Genomic DNA, 18,332 nt, shown 5'->3' on the forward strand with positions numbered 1-18,332 from the left:
TTTTAAAAATAACTTCTATGACAAAAAACATTTTTTACCCAAGTGACGAGATCGTAAGCTCAATAGAAGATGAACCAAAGAATTAAATAAAACTAAAATTCTTTTGGAAAGTCTTCTAAATCTTACAAACGCACTTATAAACATTTACATCTTTCTCCACTAAAGCTAGGCTGTCAGGGAGTCTCAGATCCTGAAAAGTTGTCTTATAGATAAATATAATAACTTTAAATGCAAATATGTTAAATTTGTTTTTGTAAGACAGTGTGGCTTGTTTGTTGGGGATACCGTAGTATTTTGTTGGGGCAAAATGGTCAGGCTTTATCCCATCATTGTTATTTTTATAAAAACAACGTTTGTTTATTAGTGGAGAACCATGGTAATGTTTACTAGGGGGAAAGGCAGGGAATACCTAGGTTTCGGAAAGAGCCACCAATCCTCACCAGTTCCCTTGCTTTTTGTCTGGCATATTCTCCCCAGAAGTTTTGTTGAAAAATAACTTCTATGACAAAAAACATTTTTTACCCAAGTGACGAGATCGTAAGCTCAATAGAAAATGAACCAAAGAATTAAATAAAACTAAAATTCTTTTGGAAAGTCTTCTAAATCTTACAACCGCACTTATAAACATTTACATCTTTCTCCACTAAAGCTAGGCTGTCAGGGTATCTCAGATCCTGAAAAGTTGTCTTATATGTATAAATATAATAACTTTAAATGCAAATATGTTAAATTTGTTTTTGTAAAACAGTGTGGCTTGATGGTAATGTTTACTAGGGGGGACAAAAAACATTTTTTACCCAAGTGACTAGATCGTAAGCTCAATAGAAGATGAACCAAAGAATTAAATAGAACTAAAATTCTTTTGGAAAGTCTTCTAAATCTTACAACCGCACTTATAAACATTTACATCTTTCTCCACTTGTTAAACCTGAACGAAGTAGCATAACCATGTAAGTTGGTTTTGTCTGTTACAACAAAAACCCCTTCGTCGACCTTGTCTATTAATAAAACAGTGTGGCTTGTTTGTTTTTGTAAAACTTATCATCGATTTTCTCTCATCACATATTACGTTTTTTACTTGTGCTTTAAAATTTCGAAACTCCATCCTAATTTTAATAACTTTAAATGCAAATATGTTAAATAGATTTCGTATAAATTTCCATCAATATTTTTCTCATCACATATTTGGTTTCCCATTTACTATTTCTTTGGTATTATATTTCAATTGTACAATAAAAATTTGAAAATGCCGACTTAAAAACCAACTTAAAAATAAGCACTGGTATCCGGATGGTTGCTCGACGACACCGATGGCGCTAATGTGTCCACCGATTGGGTACGCTTCTCCATAAAGCTGAAAATAAACCAGCGATCATTTTTCCCAAAATTTTCACCATCCTTTAGAGTTGTGGGTAAGGTCCTGTAGTTTTTCTTAGTTAGTAAAATTATTAATTTTGTGAGCATTTTGAAGATGTTTACCTATTTAATGTCTCCGGTAAAAGCAGACATAAACCAGCTCCCACCAATGATATGGAACCCAAAATTATTTCAGGTAATGGGGAAAAGAATTGTCGTGTATGTAAAATATAGGAACTGAAGAATGTGAAAGCATAGCCCATGACATGTACTGCGGCCACACCTTGTCCCCGGACACAGGTTGGTATTAGCTCTGTGGCATATTGAGCTCCCGAGTTGTAGGCAACCGTTACACCAAATCTTCCAATAACTGAGAGGATAACAACCAGTGTGACATCTGAAAGGAAACGAGGACATTTAATTCTGCCCCATAAACACTTCAAGGTAATATTCTCTTCTGAAGCAATAAAAACAAATTTTTGAAAAAAAAAAACCTCAAAAATTATTTTTGATTTCTTTGGTTGTCCAGCTTTAATATCGCACTCCAGTATTTTGGTAACCCCATTACCTTCCCTTTTTTCCAAAAAATATACCTTTATTTTTTTTCCTTTTTTCCCGTTCCCATTATTTTCAATAGTTTTCCTTTCATTTCAACCTCCAACCTTCCGCCATTCAAATGGAATACCAAATTTCCCATTTACTTACTTTGATCGCCTGCCGTTTCCACACTTTGAAAGAGTAAGGCTCCCGTACTCGATATGAATATGCCACTCAGTAGCAAAGACATTGATGCCATGGCTTTGCGACCGATGCGATCTTGCAGAGCAATTAGAAGTAAACAGGCTGGCAAAATGGTTGTGGCACTCAATGAAAACATGACAAATGGTGAAATGCCAAGACCTTGTACGTTACGTGAGACAGCATCATAGCACAATGTAATCACCATTCTAATCCAGCCAAGAGGGGGGGGAGACACCAACCGCCATCACGTTTCCGCCAAACATAATTGAACATTAATAACAGCTCATTAGCTTTGAGTATTTTTGCCAAAATGCTACATGGGCACATGAAGCGCATGCGCAACCATTTACTTACGATTTGAAAAATAATATCAAAGTATTACGCCGGAGACGTGGCGTGGAAAATAAGCCCAAAAGATTCGGTTCCACTTTGCCTTTGGGCTGTTGCATTTGGCTACGCTTGCACTCCTCAATGAATTCACCGAAAACGGCATCATCTACCACTTTACCATTTATTTTGGCCACACGTTTTAAACACTCCACAGCCTGAGAGTATTTTTGCTTCGAGATCAACCATTGAACACTTTCGGGTACAATGAAATAGAATAGAGGCACCATAACAAAGGGCACGGAGGTGGCCATTAGAAATCCACGCCAAGACTGCATCAACACAGCTATCCAAGGTGCGGCAATTGATCCCAGACAATAAAAGAAACCAATGCAGATGCTGAGGCCGATTGTGCGCAGTGAGGGGCGTAAATACTCCATCACTGGAAGAGGAAAGAAAAAACAAGCACAAATGATGAGTCATGTCTAAGTCTAAGAGAATGTTTTTTAATAAAATGTTAAGTAACATAAAATATTTAGACAAAATTATAATCCGAACTTTGGCGATAAAAATGTCTAGTAACAGAAAACTACAAAGAAATTCTTTACTGACAGAACTTTTTCCATAGAAAACTACTGGCAGAGTTGCTCTCTTTACAAGCTGACATCAAGAAGTATCAAGAGGCAAGCTGATAAAACCTAGCAGTTTTAGACGAGATTTAAGTATGAGCACTTGGACATTAGGCACATCATACAACCAACCAAACAATACAACCCAACGTATTAATAGTAACAACAACAACGGACATTGTCAGAGCACAAGAATATGTGACGATAACAGCACCAACCTACAACCACAGTGTTCGTTTCTGTGATATGCACTCTACCGCATAAGGCGAATAATTCTCATTGACTTGGTTGGGTCGGTCATATATAGTGTTCGGTTTGGGATACGATGAGGCAGGCTTGCTACGGCAGGGCGCTTTCCAAAGGGTAGCTGAGGATTTCCTGAATCGTTTGCCGTCCTCCGACTAACAAAAGCTTTAGCGGGAATACCTTTTTCAAGACTGCCTCTCTCAATTATTTGAGTGATCGGTAATTCACTTACACAGTGGCTTTGGCTCTTTGTCCGCAGGTGTTTTGACTTGCTGTTCCATATCATAGTCAAAGAGTAATAATGGAGTAGAGGTAGTCCTAAACCGTAACCCTAGCTAGAATCCCGAATAACTAAACCCGAACATACCCACAGTGAGCTGCCGTAGCCTAATGAGTCCCTCTTCATCTACAAAGGCCTAACCATCGGTTGCGGAACCGATAACAGAACCAACCATCAACCACTTTTACCGCATAAGGCGAATAATTCTCATTGACTTGGTAGGGCCGGTCATATACAGTGTTCGGTTTGTGATACGATGAAACAGGCTTGCTTCTGCAGGGCCTTGGCCAAAGGGTAGCTGATGATTTCCTGAATCATTTGCCGTTCTCCGACTAACAAAAGCGTTAGCGGTGAATACCTGTTCCAAAACTGGCTCGCTCATTAATTTGAGTGGTCGGGCTTCGTCGTTACGAGCATCGGCTCCTTGTTCCAAAAGGGCTTCGGCTACCAATTCCGCAGGAGTTTCGACTCGCTGTTCCATATCATTGTCAAAGAGTTATAGTGGAGTAGAGGTAGTCGTAAACCGTAGCGCTCAGTGAGCTGCCAAACCCGGGCGTATCTCAATCCGTTTACGAAAACCTGGGCAGCTGCTCCAGAGTACCTCCACTTTAAATCGCTAACGTTTATACAATAAATCTCCAATCCGCCTCCGAAAACCTGCACATCAACATCTCAAGCACATACACTCAAACCCCGCTTTTTCGCCGCTTGTCAGCCCAATGAAGTTCTCGATTACCTCGAAATCGTCAACATTCTCGAACGTCAGCATCACCCGAACACAAACATCTTAATTTCTGATAACAGTAAAACCGTCGACAAGTTACGTATTACCTTCAAATCGTCAACATCCCGCATCACACTTCTCAAAATGATGTGTAATATCTTTGGAATGGATGGACACGGCAAGGAAAGTAATATACAATCCAGACGTTCATAAGCGGTTTTTAAAGATGCTTCTAAAGAAGTCCAGACTAATGTAAAAGCGAGGCTGTAGTCGAAAGATGTTAAAATCAATCTTGAAATTATTCAGGTTCAAAATGTAGAGCAAAAAGGAGATCCGTGCCTTGAAAAAGCAAGTGGTCTACATAATATCCGAATTGGACAAGGGGGGAATAGACTCCGAAGCAGTGGTATCGGACGGCAATCACTCATCACTGATATTTTATATATGAGGACAACGAACTTCCTATGGCCTCTGTATATTGCGGGTATTGTAATGGAGAAGTTATTGGACGCTACAGTGGTAAAATTGACGATATTGTTCAAATATATTGGCGACCTATTTTGGCAAAAGATGAAAGGGGATTTCAAGGCATGATTGGTTGCCTTAATATCACAGAAAATGAAAATAAAGATGCCTTAAAACTTGTCACGAATTTAAAGGAGAACGTCAAGGATGCTCTGTGTGTAGCCAGGGAAACTAAGGACAAATTACTAGCGGCTAACCAAGAGGCAGAACCCAAGGGCAAAGCTTTGAAGGCAGTAATAAGACAACTGTGGTAAGCAGACCTAGTCTTTAAAAACAAACATAATTAAGATAGGTTTTTCCTTTGCAACATGTGGTAGGTTTAAGTCAGATTAGGAGATGTAACCTAAACTACAAACTGATAAGTAAGTAGCATGCTTGCTTGCCACATATGAGATAACTATACATGTTTATGACCTCCCCATAGGATGTATGTCGGTGAGGTGTGCTTTAGGTCTCTATCTCTCTCTTTTACATCTTATGCTAAGTTAGGTTAAGTCATATTTCATATGCAGTACCCAAGAGGTATGACGTTAATACCTAAAATAATGTCTTACAAGCACTCAACAAGAAAGGACGTCTTGTCTTGGAAGACCCCGGTTTACAAGAGGTATCGGAGGATACTAAGGATAACATTTTGATGGACATAGCTTTTTTAGAGGAGCTTATCAGAGGATACTTAGGATGTAACAAGAGTCATGCACTGCTTGATCACTCTAAACACATTTTAATGGACGTAGCTTATTTTAGAGGAGCGATTCCTCAATTCTTTTTCCGCTTCGCTACTGACGAATATCAATCCATTCATATGTAAGTGTTCCTGATAGGACCGTTTCATTCGAACTCGTAATTCACATCCCGTTTCGGGCTCATGAAACCAGCATAACTAATACCCTTGTCCCTAAAGCGTTCGTGGATCTAAAGAAACTATCCGACCTTTAATAAGTCACCGCATTTCCCGAGAAAAATGTTAATTAATCTGCAAAAATTCACTTACCCAAAATATACATCATAACAAAATTGCTATCTGTGGCCAGACCCGATATAAAACGGAAGAATGAAAATGTCACCAAATCCGTGCCAAATATTGTCAAAACATTGCCCAGCATTGCAACGACATTGGCAATTATTAAAATTGGTAAACGACCTGAAAACAAAATAATTTTCAATATTTTTAATAAATTTTTAAAATTTCCTCACTTACCCACCATATCGGCCAGGATACCAAATGTAAGACTTCCCACCACAGAGCCTACGAAAAACATACTTTGACCCAGTGTCAGTTTCCAGGCATCATCGCATATCCAATTCAATTCACTGGTTAAACTCTCATAACCCATGTAGTATTCATAGTGGAACTTACGGCAGCTTTGTGATGAATCATTGTGTATGGATATGCAAGAAGATTGGGTGGGAAGTGAAGGGGCGTGCATTGCATTTGGTATTACATCTTCAGCGCACCTAAAACGAACGGAAGAATATTAATTTGCTTACCGCATTATCACTCACCAATGGACGCCATTATCGACAAGCAATATTTGGCATCTTTACTCACCAATACTTGGGTACAAAACTGATGATCGTCTGCGAGTAATAATGCATGGCCGAGAGTAAATTGATGACGCAAAAGAGCAACAACATGATTGTCTGTAAACGATGACGATCACCGCACTTCTCTAGTATCTTATCAAGCTCTATCATATTGTCTGTGGTCGTGTTGTGTGGGATAGCAGCTGTTTTCTATTGTGGTGTGTACCCCAATTCTCTCTGCCTCCCTTGTAGTTTTTGGATGACTTTTTGCCGGTCAATGCGCTCAGTTAACTGTCAAATTAAATGTCACTCCGTATATACAGTTGCCCAATAAAGTCTACATACAGTCATATAAAATGCCTTTTTAATAAAACTAAACCCGTTTCAAAAATTTGTATTTATGTAGCTTATAGCAATTCCAAAAATAATTAAAACAAATAATAAAAGAGGTCATACTTATAACCGATATGCAGTACATTTCGTAATATGTCAAATTTGGTGCCCAAAAAAGTGTACATACATCATAAGCACATCCCTAACTTTCAACAAAGTGCCACCACTTAATAACGGTATTTTTTTGAGTTGTTTAGTTTCAAGTGTGTGTGTTTAATAAACGACTAAACATTTTTAGATTAATTCTCCTTTTTGTTGTAAAAATGTCAGAAAACGTAAAAAAACGAAGCGAAATTTCACAAGATGTGAAAAAAATTAATAATACGTTTACGCAAAGAACATAAATCGTACGGGGAAATCGCAAAAATTGTTAATATGAGTCGGTATTCAATACAAACTGTTGTAAAAAATTATAATAAGTACCAAACAACTGAAAATCGTTCTGGCAGACCAAGCAAGTTGACCGACCGCGATAAACGAGATGTGATCCGCATTGTTACCGCTAATCCAAAAACCAGTGCAGTTGATATTGCGAAATACCTCGAAAAATTGAATAAAGTCTCCATACATCCAGAAACTATTCGAAAAGTTTTAAGAGCAAACGATTTCCACAGCCGAATCCCAAGGAAGAAACCTTTCATAAGTAAAGTGAATATGGCAAAACGACTCGACTTGGCAAAGCTGCATCAAAATGACGATTTTAATTACTGGAAAAACGTTATTTTTAGTGATGAGTCTAAATTTAATATATTTGGATACGATGGTAAGCAAAAGGTATGGCGGAAACCAAATACAGCGATGGATATGCAGAATTTGTTACCTACAGTGAAACATGGAGGCGGATCTGAAATGGTGTGGGGGTGCATGTCAGCTGCAGGAGTGGGTAACCTTGTGTTTATTGAGACCACAATGGATCGACATGTGTATTTGAATATGTTGAAAGCCAATCTGAAGAGTTCTGTCACTAAATTGGGACTTTCTTCTAATCGGAGCTTTCAGCAAGACAACGATCCGAAACACACAGCTCAGATCGTAAGAGAGTAGCTGCTATACAATGTCGCCAAACAATTTCATTCGCCTCCTCAATCACCGGATATTAATCCAATAGAAAATCTGTGGGATTATTTAGACGAGCGTGTGCGAAAAAACAAGATATCTAGCAAAGAGGACCTGAAAAGGGCTTTACTTGAGGAGTGGAAGAAAATACCGCTATATATCACACAAAATTTAGTTTCCTCTATGTCCAGACGAATACAAGCTGTATTAGATGCTAAAGGCGGTCCAACAAAATATTAACTTACTTCAGTCGTTTAAATAGTTTAAAAAGCTTTATTTAACTGTATGTACACTTTTTTGAGTTTTTTTAGGCATTGAAGCAAGTTTTCGTTTTTGTTATTATTTAATGTATAAAAACTGCATTACTTTTATGACGTGTATAAGCTTTTAAAGCTGTACTTATTCAATTAAACCAATTTTTCAATTTAAAAAAGTCGTTTCGTTGAAATAACCGGGTTTTTTTACGTGTACGTAGACTTTATTGGACAACTGTATGTATTTTGCTTTGTTTGTAAACATGAGAACTTTTTGTTTTAGATTTTCTGTCTTTTTTTGTTTACGATGCTGAGGAAGCGTGTAAAAGTTTTTGTCATTTATTTATTCACAAACACGCTGTGTTTTTATTTTAGATGCTCGTTTTTTTATTTTGACTGCTCACATGTGTATTATAATAATTTAGTTAATTATTCTATTCGTGAAATGCAAGCAAGTCAGAGCATGTAATTATTTTAGGCGTAATGATTGTAATTTGATGCAGAACAAATACGCTTAGGCATTTGCGTATGACACTTAATAAGGAAAATGTACTAGGAATGAAAATAAGAACGCAATATATGTAAATAGTGCGGATGGAACAATCCTTAAGGGCTAAAACTTAGGCACTTTCAAGGTAGACCGGACTTTTCGTAACAGGATAAGCCACAAACTAAGCAATATATAGGCTACACAATGTAAGAATCTTGTAATTATTGAAAGTGAGCGTTGCGGACTTACAACGCACAGCTCTCACATAATGACCCAGTCGGAAATTTAAGAATACGTTAACTATATAATCAATAATTTCGTCCGTTATTATATTTCCGTTATAGACTTTATCAAATGTAATCGAGGAAGGAGTCTGTATTGAGAAAAACAATGATCATAAATATATTATTGTGAAATGTATTTTATTCTTTATTCCAAGAGAATCGAGAATAGAATGCATGCCAACTACCCTTGTATTGATCACCTGTAAGTAGGGTGAGTAGATCAGCTGATTAACAGTTGTAGTTTTAAGGATTGTTATTTTTAAGGATATATTAAGAAAACAAAATCTAAAAATTAAGTACCGTTATATTTTATATGTAAGGACGATGATATTGAAAATAAAGTTCAGAGGTTACAAAGAGCCTAAACCGGCTTTTATGAATTCAACGAAAGTAAAACAAGTAAAAAAGCTGTAACAAGTAAAAGAGCCGAACTTTGAATACCCTCCACCATTTGGTACGAATTTAACAATTTTCAAAAGAAAAAAAAATAATAAATAAAAGGATTTTAAAATTCTGTTAAAATTATGTAGCCGTATATTAGAGTCTATATGGCGACGTGGACCTGCATAGGCAACTTTTGTCACAAGGCAACTTATATCACAATATTCAAATGCGAAACTTGAAAAAAATCTGTTTATAATGTAGCTAAAATCGTCAAAATCGTCGAATATAGGGAGGTACCATGGTGGTTATAAAACGTGGATCTGCACAGAAAATTTTTTGTCATAGGCTGTTATATCGAACTTCACGAACTTCAAATGCGAAATTTGAAACAATTCCGATAAATAATGTCGCTAAAGTCATCAAAATACCGAATATCGGGGTGTACCGTTATATGGGGGCTATACGAAGACGTGGACCTGCACAGACAATTTTCTGTCATAGGCTGTAGTATTCATTACGAACTTCAAATGCGAAATTTGAAACAATTCCGGTAAATAGGTTCGCTAAAATCATGAAAATACCGAAGATCGGGGGTACCGTTATATGGGGCTATACGAAGGCGAGGTCCTGCACAGACAATTTTCTGTGATAGGCTATAGCATCCATTACGAACTTCAAATACTAAATTTGAAATAGTTCCGGTAAATAATGTCGCTAAAATCATCAAAATACTGAATATTGGGGGGTACCGTTATATGGGGGCTATACGAAGACGTAGACCTACATGGCTTATTTTCTGTCTTAGGATGTAGTATCCATTACGATCTTCAAATACCAAAATTGAAGCAATTCCGGTAAATAACGTAGCTAAAATCGTCAAAATACCGAAATGCGGGAGGTACAGTTATATGGGAGCTATCCGAAGACGTTGATCAATATGGCCCATTTTCAATACCAAAAGTCCTGCAGACATAGTACACATTTGAGTAAAATTTTATCAACCTACTTCATTTCGTTCGGAAGCTAGAGTGATTTCCACAGACGGACATACGGATAGACGGACAGACGGACGGACATTGATAAATCGACATAGAATTTTATGCTGATATTTCGAGGTGTTACAAACGGAATGACAAACTTAATATACCCTCCATACTATGGTGGAGGGTATAAAAAATAAATAAAAGCTCTTTTAATTGAGCTGGAACTCACAGGCAACTAGTTGTGCCTCCAAGCGCCGGCAAACAAATTTAGGCAGGTCCTAATTTTACACCTACACACACACATGTCTACACAAAAACAACAACAGGTTGCAGGCCAAAACTACACTACATTCTGTAGATAGAATGCATAGTTGGTTTGATTTTTGAATCCCATTATTTTCTGGTGCCGTCTCGATGTCCATCGATTCTTTTTCCCACTGAGAAATAATTACAATGAGATCTCACACATAGAACATGCGAATATTTTTAGCTTCAGGTGTTCAAAATGGCGAACTGTTATGACCTGCCATTCTCTCCACTGCATTCAATAAAAAAATCTCTAAAGTTCTTGGAAGATTGTGTGTCTATCTATTCGATATGTCGATTCAGAGAACTAAAAGGATGAGTTCCTCAAATTAACAGGTTATGGGTCCCGCAAAATTTAAAGGACAAGGCTAGATATAGACGAAGAAAGCAGCGACTAAAATCTCTGTGTGGTAGAAGCAGCTGAGAGCCCAGAATTGATAAGTTTAAGAGCGTTACTTTTGGGTATTGTGTGTCAATAATAAAAGGTCCAGGAATATCTGAAAAAGAGAATCTCAGGAAGACCCAACGTGCAGCTGCATAAAGAGCTTTTTCTACTGACTTTAATTTTACTGAATATGAGATCCCACAAATAGAATGCTAACATGTAAACATTCATAACATTAAGCCTTCATTGTTATCACGTAGGTTGTTAATCAATCACTCTCAATAAAGATGCCGATTAGTTCAAATCTGCCTTTCTCCCGACTTCAAACAAGCACGACATCACCAGAGTTCACATAAAAATTATGTATCAATCTATTCGTGTGTCGATTCCGAGAACCAGAAGGACGAATTCCTCAAATCAACGGGTTATGGGCCCAGGCAATCTTTGAAGGAAATCGCCAGAGCTCTCATAAAAATTATATGTAAATCTGTTTGTGTGTCGATTCCGAGAATAAGGAAGACGAGAAGAATGGACAAAGTAAACATAGACTAAAATCTAAAAAAGAAGATGCCGAAGAGTTGATATCTATTTTTCTACCCACTGCATAGAAGAACGACATTGCCAGAGTTCTCATAGAGATTGTGTGTAAATCTATTCGTGTATCGAATCAGAGAGTAAGAAAGACGAGCACTTCATATCAACGGGCTATAGGCTCAGGCAAGCTTTGAAAAGCATGGAAAAGAATGGACCAAGTAAACATGGACTAAAATCTATGTCTCAATAGTCAATAAAGATGCTGAAGAGTTAAGGTGTATTTTTCTCTCCACTGCATACAAGAACGACATCCCCAGAGTATAGAGATTGTGTGTAAAACTCTTCGATGCCGAAGACGAGAATAAAAAAGATGAAAGATGATGATTAAATAAACGGGGTTAAGCTCAAACTTTAAAGAAAATGGAAAAGACTGAAGCAAGTAAACATCGACAAAACAACAAGAGGGGCGATTTTCTCAATTTCACAGGTTATGGACCCTGGAAGCTTTGAGCAATATGGAAAAGTATAGACCAAGTAAACAGAGTTAAATATATGTGTGTGTGTCTAAACGTAACTGTGAGACCAGAAAAAAGGTGGTCCAGTTTTAATTATTGTGTGTCAATAATAAAAGGCCCCGGAATATCAGAAAAAGAAAATCCCTGGAAGACTCAAGGTGTAGCTGCATAAAGAGCTTCTTTTACTGGCTTAAGTCATCGTCTGACTTCTTTGGGAGTTTGGCGAAAAGCTAGTAAATAGTTCAAATCTATATTTTCAGACTATAAAATATAGTTTTAATTTCGACCGATCGTACTCAACGCTAATTTCTCTCACTGCTTGGCCTGTCTTCTTGTTTATGTTCGCAGGAAACATAAAAAATTTCGGGAAGCAACCCACAAAAATTTTATGGCCCCATATTTATACCCTACAACACTATGTGTTGGGGGTATTATAAGCGAAGACATAGAGTATAAAGATAGGACAAGACAGAGTAAAATATGGCAACCCTGTGAAAAATACCTCTGTTGTTATGATATCGTAACAACATAGTTACCAATGTTAAGCAATTTAAACCGCTAAGACAGTATGCAATCATTTGGGAACGTATATGGAATAGAATTTTGAAACCAATATTTTGGATTATTCAAACTTTTATTTGTCATTCTTTCCTATAATTGTTTTTTTTTTATATTAACATGCAAAGACCTAAAATGGTAAAGACTAGACAAAATGCATTTTGAGCAAATGGTTTGTGGCTGTACTACTTTGAATTACAGCACATGACAAAGGCATGTTAATATAAAAAAAACAACATTTTGTCTAGTCTTTACCATTTTTGGTCTTTGTTATAAGTTTGATTGGGCCAGAATTTATGTAACACCTCGAAATATTGTTTTCCCATATAGGAAAGTATATATGGATCTTCCTAGTTCGCCGAGCTGAGTCGATCTAGCTATGTATGCCCGTCCGTCCGTCCGTCCGTCTGTCCATGTTAATTTGTAATCACGCTACAGGTCGCATGTAATCACGCTACAGGCCCGATCCTAACGAAATTTTGAACGAAGGTTGGTTAAGGGTCAGAATAGAAGCCTATTTCTTTTGGAGATGATCGCCAAATGTTTAGGGGTCGAAATGGACCAAATACTGAAAAAATGTCGGATTTTGCAGTAGCTATACAGGTCGCAATTATAGACCAATCGACGCGGAATTTCGCATGTAGCTAGAGTTTAGGGCGGGGAAGAAGCCTACCAATTTGGGTGGTCATCGGATAATATTTAGCGGGTAATATAGACCATAACTTTTGTGTTGAAAAAATTCAAAAATTTTCATTAAATCCCGGAGAAATCACAAAGCCGTGACAAGGTTACTTCTGATTTTTACATTGATGTTAACATCCAACAAATCGGATATATAGCAAAATATGTGCGATATATATATCTATCAAAGAAGATATGCTTGAAAGATCTCTTATATGTCGAGAACGGCTGAACTGATTTCGACAGTTCTCATTAATTCAGAATGGCCTCTCGGCAGGAAAGAAAAACGTCTAAAAAATCGCATAAAAATATCTCTCTAAAGATGAAAATATTGATTTTGTAAAATTTTCTCATATTTTTTCAATTTTTGTCATATTTTTGGCATATTTTCATTTTGAATTAAACATTTGGTAATATTTCTACAGCTAACAAAACTAAGTAGTTCGGATATCAGGATATCATATACAGATCGTATATATGGCCCGATCCTTACGAAATTTTGCATGGGGATAAGATGAGGGTCAGAATAGAAGCCTACTCTTTTTGGAGATGATCGCCATGTATTTAAGGGTTGAAATGGACCAAAAACTGCTAAATTGTCAGCAGGTCGTATATATCGCCTGATCCTCGCGCACTTTTGCCACTTCTGAGAGATTATAGGTCTTTGGGAAATATTGGTTCCAGATCTAGGAAGACCATTTACGTGCAACATCTACCAATAAATTGGAAATAAGCAAATTAGTTTAAGTTGCTATTATTCGAAAATTAGAGAACGAAACCTGATGGTTTTCTTTTATTATTTGTCACAATATCTTGTGGAAATCTTTCGAGTATCTCGCCTATATAAACTGTATCGTTTATTATAGTGTTGTAGGGTATTCAACGGTCGGCCCCGCTCGACCGTAGCCTTTGCTTACTTGTTTTATCACAAGTTTATGGTCGAAGATTTTCTTGCGTGTAAGATAGCGATGTAGCCAAGGGGGGTCCATGTTTAAAAATAGTTAACTTTAGATAAGTAAATATGGGGAAACAGGTGTTTTTCTTCCAGGAGATGAAGATAAGTGTTAATGCTCTAAATTTATGTTGAGTCAGCGTACTTTCGCACTAATGGCAGGGAACAGCTGGGCACGTGTGGTTTACTTAAGTGATATGATTCTTATGATAGTATATAACCTCTATAAAAATTTATTGTATTTATATATATATACATACAAATGTATCATATATTCCATAGCAAACATAATAAACTTTTATGATGTGAATAAGATCCCAACATATCAGTTTTTCAAAAACATCGCAGACGTTTTAAAATACTTGACGAAGTATTCTGTATATAATATTAAAAATGCACTGGAACTAATAGATAGAATTAAATATACAATAATTGAAGAGGACGAAAACTTATTATCATTTGATGTTGTATCGTTATTTTCCCAGAATTCCGATACGTTTAGATTTGAGGACAGAAATAAACAAATTGGGACATTTTTAAAGAGCATACACAAATTTCGAAGAACCTCATCACTGGTATTGTATATATGAGGACAACGGAAATCCTATGGCATCTGTATATTGCGGGTATTATAATGGAGAAGTTATTGGACGCTACAGTGATGAAATTGACGATATTGTTCAAATATATTGGCGACCTATTTTGCATTGTGAAGAAAACGGAGATTGACAATACTTAAAGTGTTTTTAACTCTTTTGAGAGGCATGTTCAGTTTATCCACGAAGTGAAAAAACAAGAAAAGCTAGGTAGACGAAACCACTTGATTATTATTTGACGTTGTATCGCTATTTCCCCGCATAACTATAAATTTGAACTTGAGGACAGTAACAGAAAAATTGGGACATTATTAAAGAGTATAGATAAATTCCGATGAAGCTCAAAGTGAATGAACAGAAACAAGTAAAAAAGCAGTAAGTTCGGCCGGGCCGAACTTTGAATACCATTTGGAACCAATTTGAAAATTTTCAAAAAATAAAATCCATTAAAAATTCTGTTAAAATATTTAAAATATCTAATATCGGAAGGTGCCGATATATGGGGGCTATACGATATCGTGAACCTATATAGATAATTCTCTTTCAAGGGATAAAGTACTCACAAGGAACTCCTTGTGTGGATTATCAGAAAATTCCGTTGAAAAATGTGGCTAAAATCATCAAAATACCGAATATCGGGGGGTACTGTTATATGGGGGATATACGATATCGTGGACCTGTATAGACAATTCTCTCTCAGGGGGTAAAGTACTCACAAGGAACTACTTGTGTGGATTTTAAGACAATTCCATTGAAAAATGTGGCTAACATCATCAAAATACCGAATATCGGGGGTACAGTTAATGGGGGATATACGATATCGTGGACCTATATAGATAATTCTCTGCCGAGGTATAAAGTACCCACAAGGAACTACTTGTGCGGATTTTCAGACAATTCCATTGAAAAATGTGGCTAAAATCATTAAAATACCGAATATCGGGGGTACCGTTATATGGGGGCTATACGATATCGTGGACCGATATAGCCCATCTTCGAACTTGACCTGCCTGCAGACAAAAGAGAGATCTGTGCAAAATTTTAGCTTCCTATCTTAATTCGTTTAGACTGTAGCGTGATTACAACAGACGGACAGACGGACGGACAGGGCTAAATCGTCTTAGAATTTTACGCTGATCAAGACTATATATACTTTGTTGGGTCTAAAATGATTATTTCGATGAGTTACAAACGGAATGACGAACTTAATATACCCTCCATACTTTTTTTGGTGGAGGGTATAAAAAGGTCTTCCTTTTCGATATCCAGCTTCTCCAGTGCATCGGCATTTTGAAACTTTACATAGAAAAGTAACTAAAATAGAGGGGGTAAGTTGCCTCTTCTTGTACACTTTAGGAAATTTTCGGATAAAGATTCCTCGAAATCCGTTCATTTTAGGTATATAGTATCTTCGGCAATAATACTTTTTGGTCCTTTTTTGAAATATGTTTAAAAATCCCATATAAACGGAAACGTAGCAAGTCAAAGTATTCTACAAAAGTATCAGCTATACAATTCTACTATAGGTTTGAGATTATGTCGAGGGTCTAAATCTGACCTAAACGCCAGGAATTCATATATATTAAAAAGACATTTTAGGGCTAAAACCGAACTTTGTATGATTTAATGTAAAAATCTCCAAAAAGGCATCATTCTATGAGGTTGACGCCAAAGACAAAAATATTTTTCATCGCATTTTATTATAACTCACCAAAGAACAGAAATCCTTTTTATACCCTCAGCCATATGGCTAGATAGGGTATATATCATTTGACCAAATCCGTTTCAGGACATTTTGAGTCGATCTAGCGATGTCCGTCCATGTATCTGGCTGGCTGGTGCGCACGACAACTCTCGAAGGGAGTATCCGATTTTGTCCAAACTTGATACATTGTAATATTTTTGACAAACTTACATCGAGTTCGGAGAGGGGCAATATCGGTCCACTCCTTCTGGTACCTCCCCCACCAAAGGTCGAAATTTTCAAAAAATATATTTTCTGCACAGAAAGAGAAACGATAATCCGATTTTGTTCCAACTTTGTAAATCCTAATATTTTCGTCCATTCTTGGTCAGGTGCGAAAATGGACAATATCTCTGTCGAGTACCACCCCACAAAGGTTCAAAATTTTTAATAATTACAACTCTTATAAAATGTGATATATGAGTCCGATTGTCTTCAAATTGCAAACATCAAAATAGTTTTAATAACCCAAAGTCTGGTGTGAAGGTGGGATATATCGGACCACTCCTTCTGGTACCTCACTCACAAAGGGTCAAACTTATGAATAACCATGAAACTTATAAAACGCGAAATTAACATCCGATTCCATTCAGACTTGGTACATCTCAATATTTCCATCAACGCAAAGATGGAAGAGATTGGACCATTCCTTCTGGTACCTCCCCCACAAAGGGTCAAAGTTTTGAATAACCAAAACGATCATAAAATCCGAAATAAGTACAAGATCTGCTGTAAAGATGGGATATATCGCTACACTCTTGTGGTACCTCCCCCACAAAGGGTCAACATTGTGAATATCCATGAAAATCATAAAGTGCGAAATTAACATCCGATTCCATTCAGACTTGGTATATCTCAATATTTCCATCAACACAAGGCGTGCCATAAAGAAGTAGAGATCGGACCATTTCCTCTGGTACCTCCCCCATATAGGTTTCAAAATTTTGAAGAACAAAACGCTCAAAGAAAGCGAAATAATCATCCAACTCTCTTCAAAGTTCACATATATTGTAATTTTGCGCATGCCAATATTTTCATATGCATTAGATGTAGTATTCAAATGGAATACTTCGGTCCACTACAGGGTGAGATAAAAATACTGCTAGTAAGTCAAGCGCCATAATTTTAATTTTTTTTTTTAATCTTACTGAATGACAGCAAGTGTCGGAGATAGCATCAAATTTTAGAATATGTTTAGATTCGTTCGAATTGGTCATCATTGGCACGAATTACAAACGTCCAATGAAACCGTCACACGCTGCTTGCTTGGGATGATCGACACTTTGATATTTTTCAGTGCCAATCTTGCTTTCAAAATACTCTAGACACAATAGTCCAACGGATTGGTATCCGGAGATTTTGGTGGCCATTGTGCGCTGGAAATGAAGCGAGGAACCTCATTTTGCAACCAGTCTTGGGTGGCGCCTGCTGAGTTCGATGGTGCTGAGTCCTGTTGGAATATCCAAGGTCTGCGGCCAAAATATTTTCCAGAATATTTTCGCGATAATATTCGGCATTTATTTTGATGCCACGGTCGGTTAATACGACCGGAGAGCGACCATCGGCAGTTATGGCGGCGCATGAGTTCTGGTGGCCAACCGAAGGTGGTCATTCTCAGCTGACCTCTTTGGCAAGTAAAAACGATCTTTTTGTTTGTTTACAAACTGCTGGATAACGAATGTTATCTCATCGGAGAAAACCAAATTCGGCTGTTCACCACTTACGGCCAAGCGAAGCAACTCTTTAGCTCTTTTGAGTTTATTTTCTTTCTCTTGCGCTGTAAGTTCTTTCAATTTTTGGTATTTCAATGGCTTTACCCCGAGCTCATTTTTCAATATTTGCCGAATGGAATATTGCGCTAT

General features: G+C 37.0%; 1 protein-coding gene across 2 annotated transcripts in view; it reads right to left on the bottom strand.

Moving 5' to 3' along the window:
* Positions 1-1,136: 1,136 nt before the first annotated feature.
* Positions 1,137-18,332, bottom strand: part of LOC101893815 (organic cation transporter-like protein) — an 18,378-nt gene continuing 1,182 nt past the window's right edge. The window contains exons 2-8 of one of the 2 annotated variants that reach the window (XM_020037162.2): positions 6,381-6,646; positions 6,030-6,286; positions 5,823-5,972; positions 2,452-2,866; positions 2,062-2,303; positions 1,480-1,753; positions 1,137-1,420 (exon numbers count right to left, since the gene is read on the bottom strand). In XM_020037162.2, coding sequence (XP_019892721.1) covers positions 1,267-1,420; positions 1,480-1,753; positions 2,062-2,303; positions 2,452-2,866; positions 5,823-5,972; positions 6,030-6,286; positions 6,381-6,526 — 1,638 coding nt within the window. In that variant the 5' untranslated portion in view covers positions 6,527-6,646 and the 3' untranslated portion in view covers positions 1,137-1,266. Of the gene's footprint in view, positions 1,421-1,479; positions 1,754-2,061; positions 2,304-2,451; positions 2,867-5,822; positions 5,973-6,029; positions 6,287-6,380; positions 8,053-18,332 lie in introns of those variants that run through there. The other variant, XM_059123355.1, reaches the window with a different exon arrangement.

Source organism: Musca domestica, unplaced genomic scaffold (genome assembly GCF_030504385.1).
Source record: "Musca domestica strain aabys unplaced genomic scaffold, Musca_domestica.polishedcontigs.V.1.1 24, whole genome shotgun sequence".
Taxonomy (NCBI): Eukaryota; Metazoa; Arthropoda; class Insecta; order Diptera; family Muscidae; genus Musca; species Musca domestica.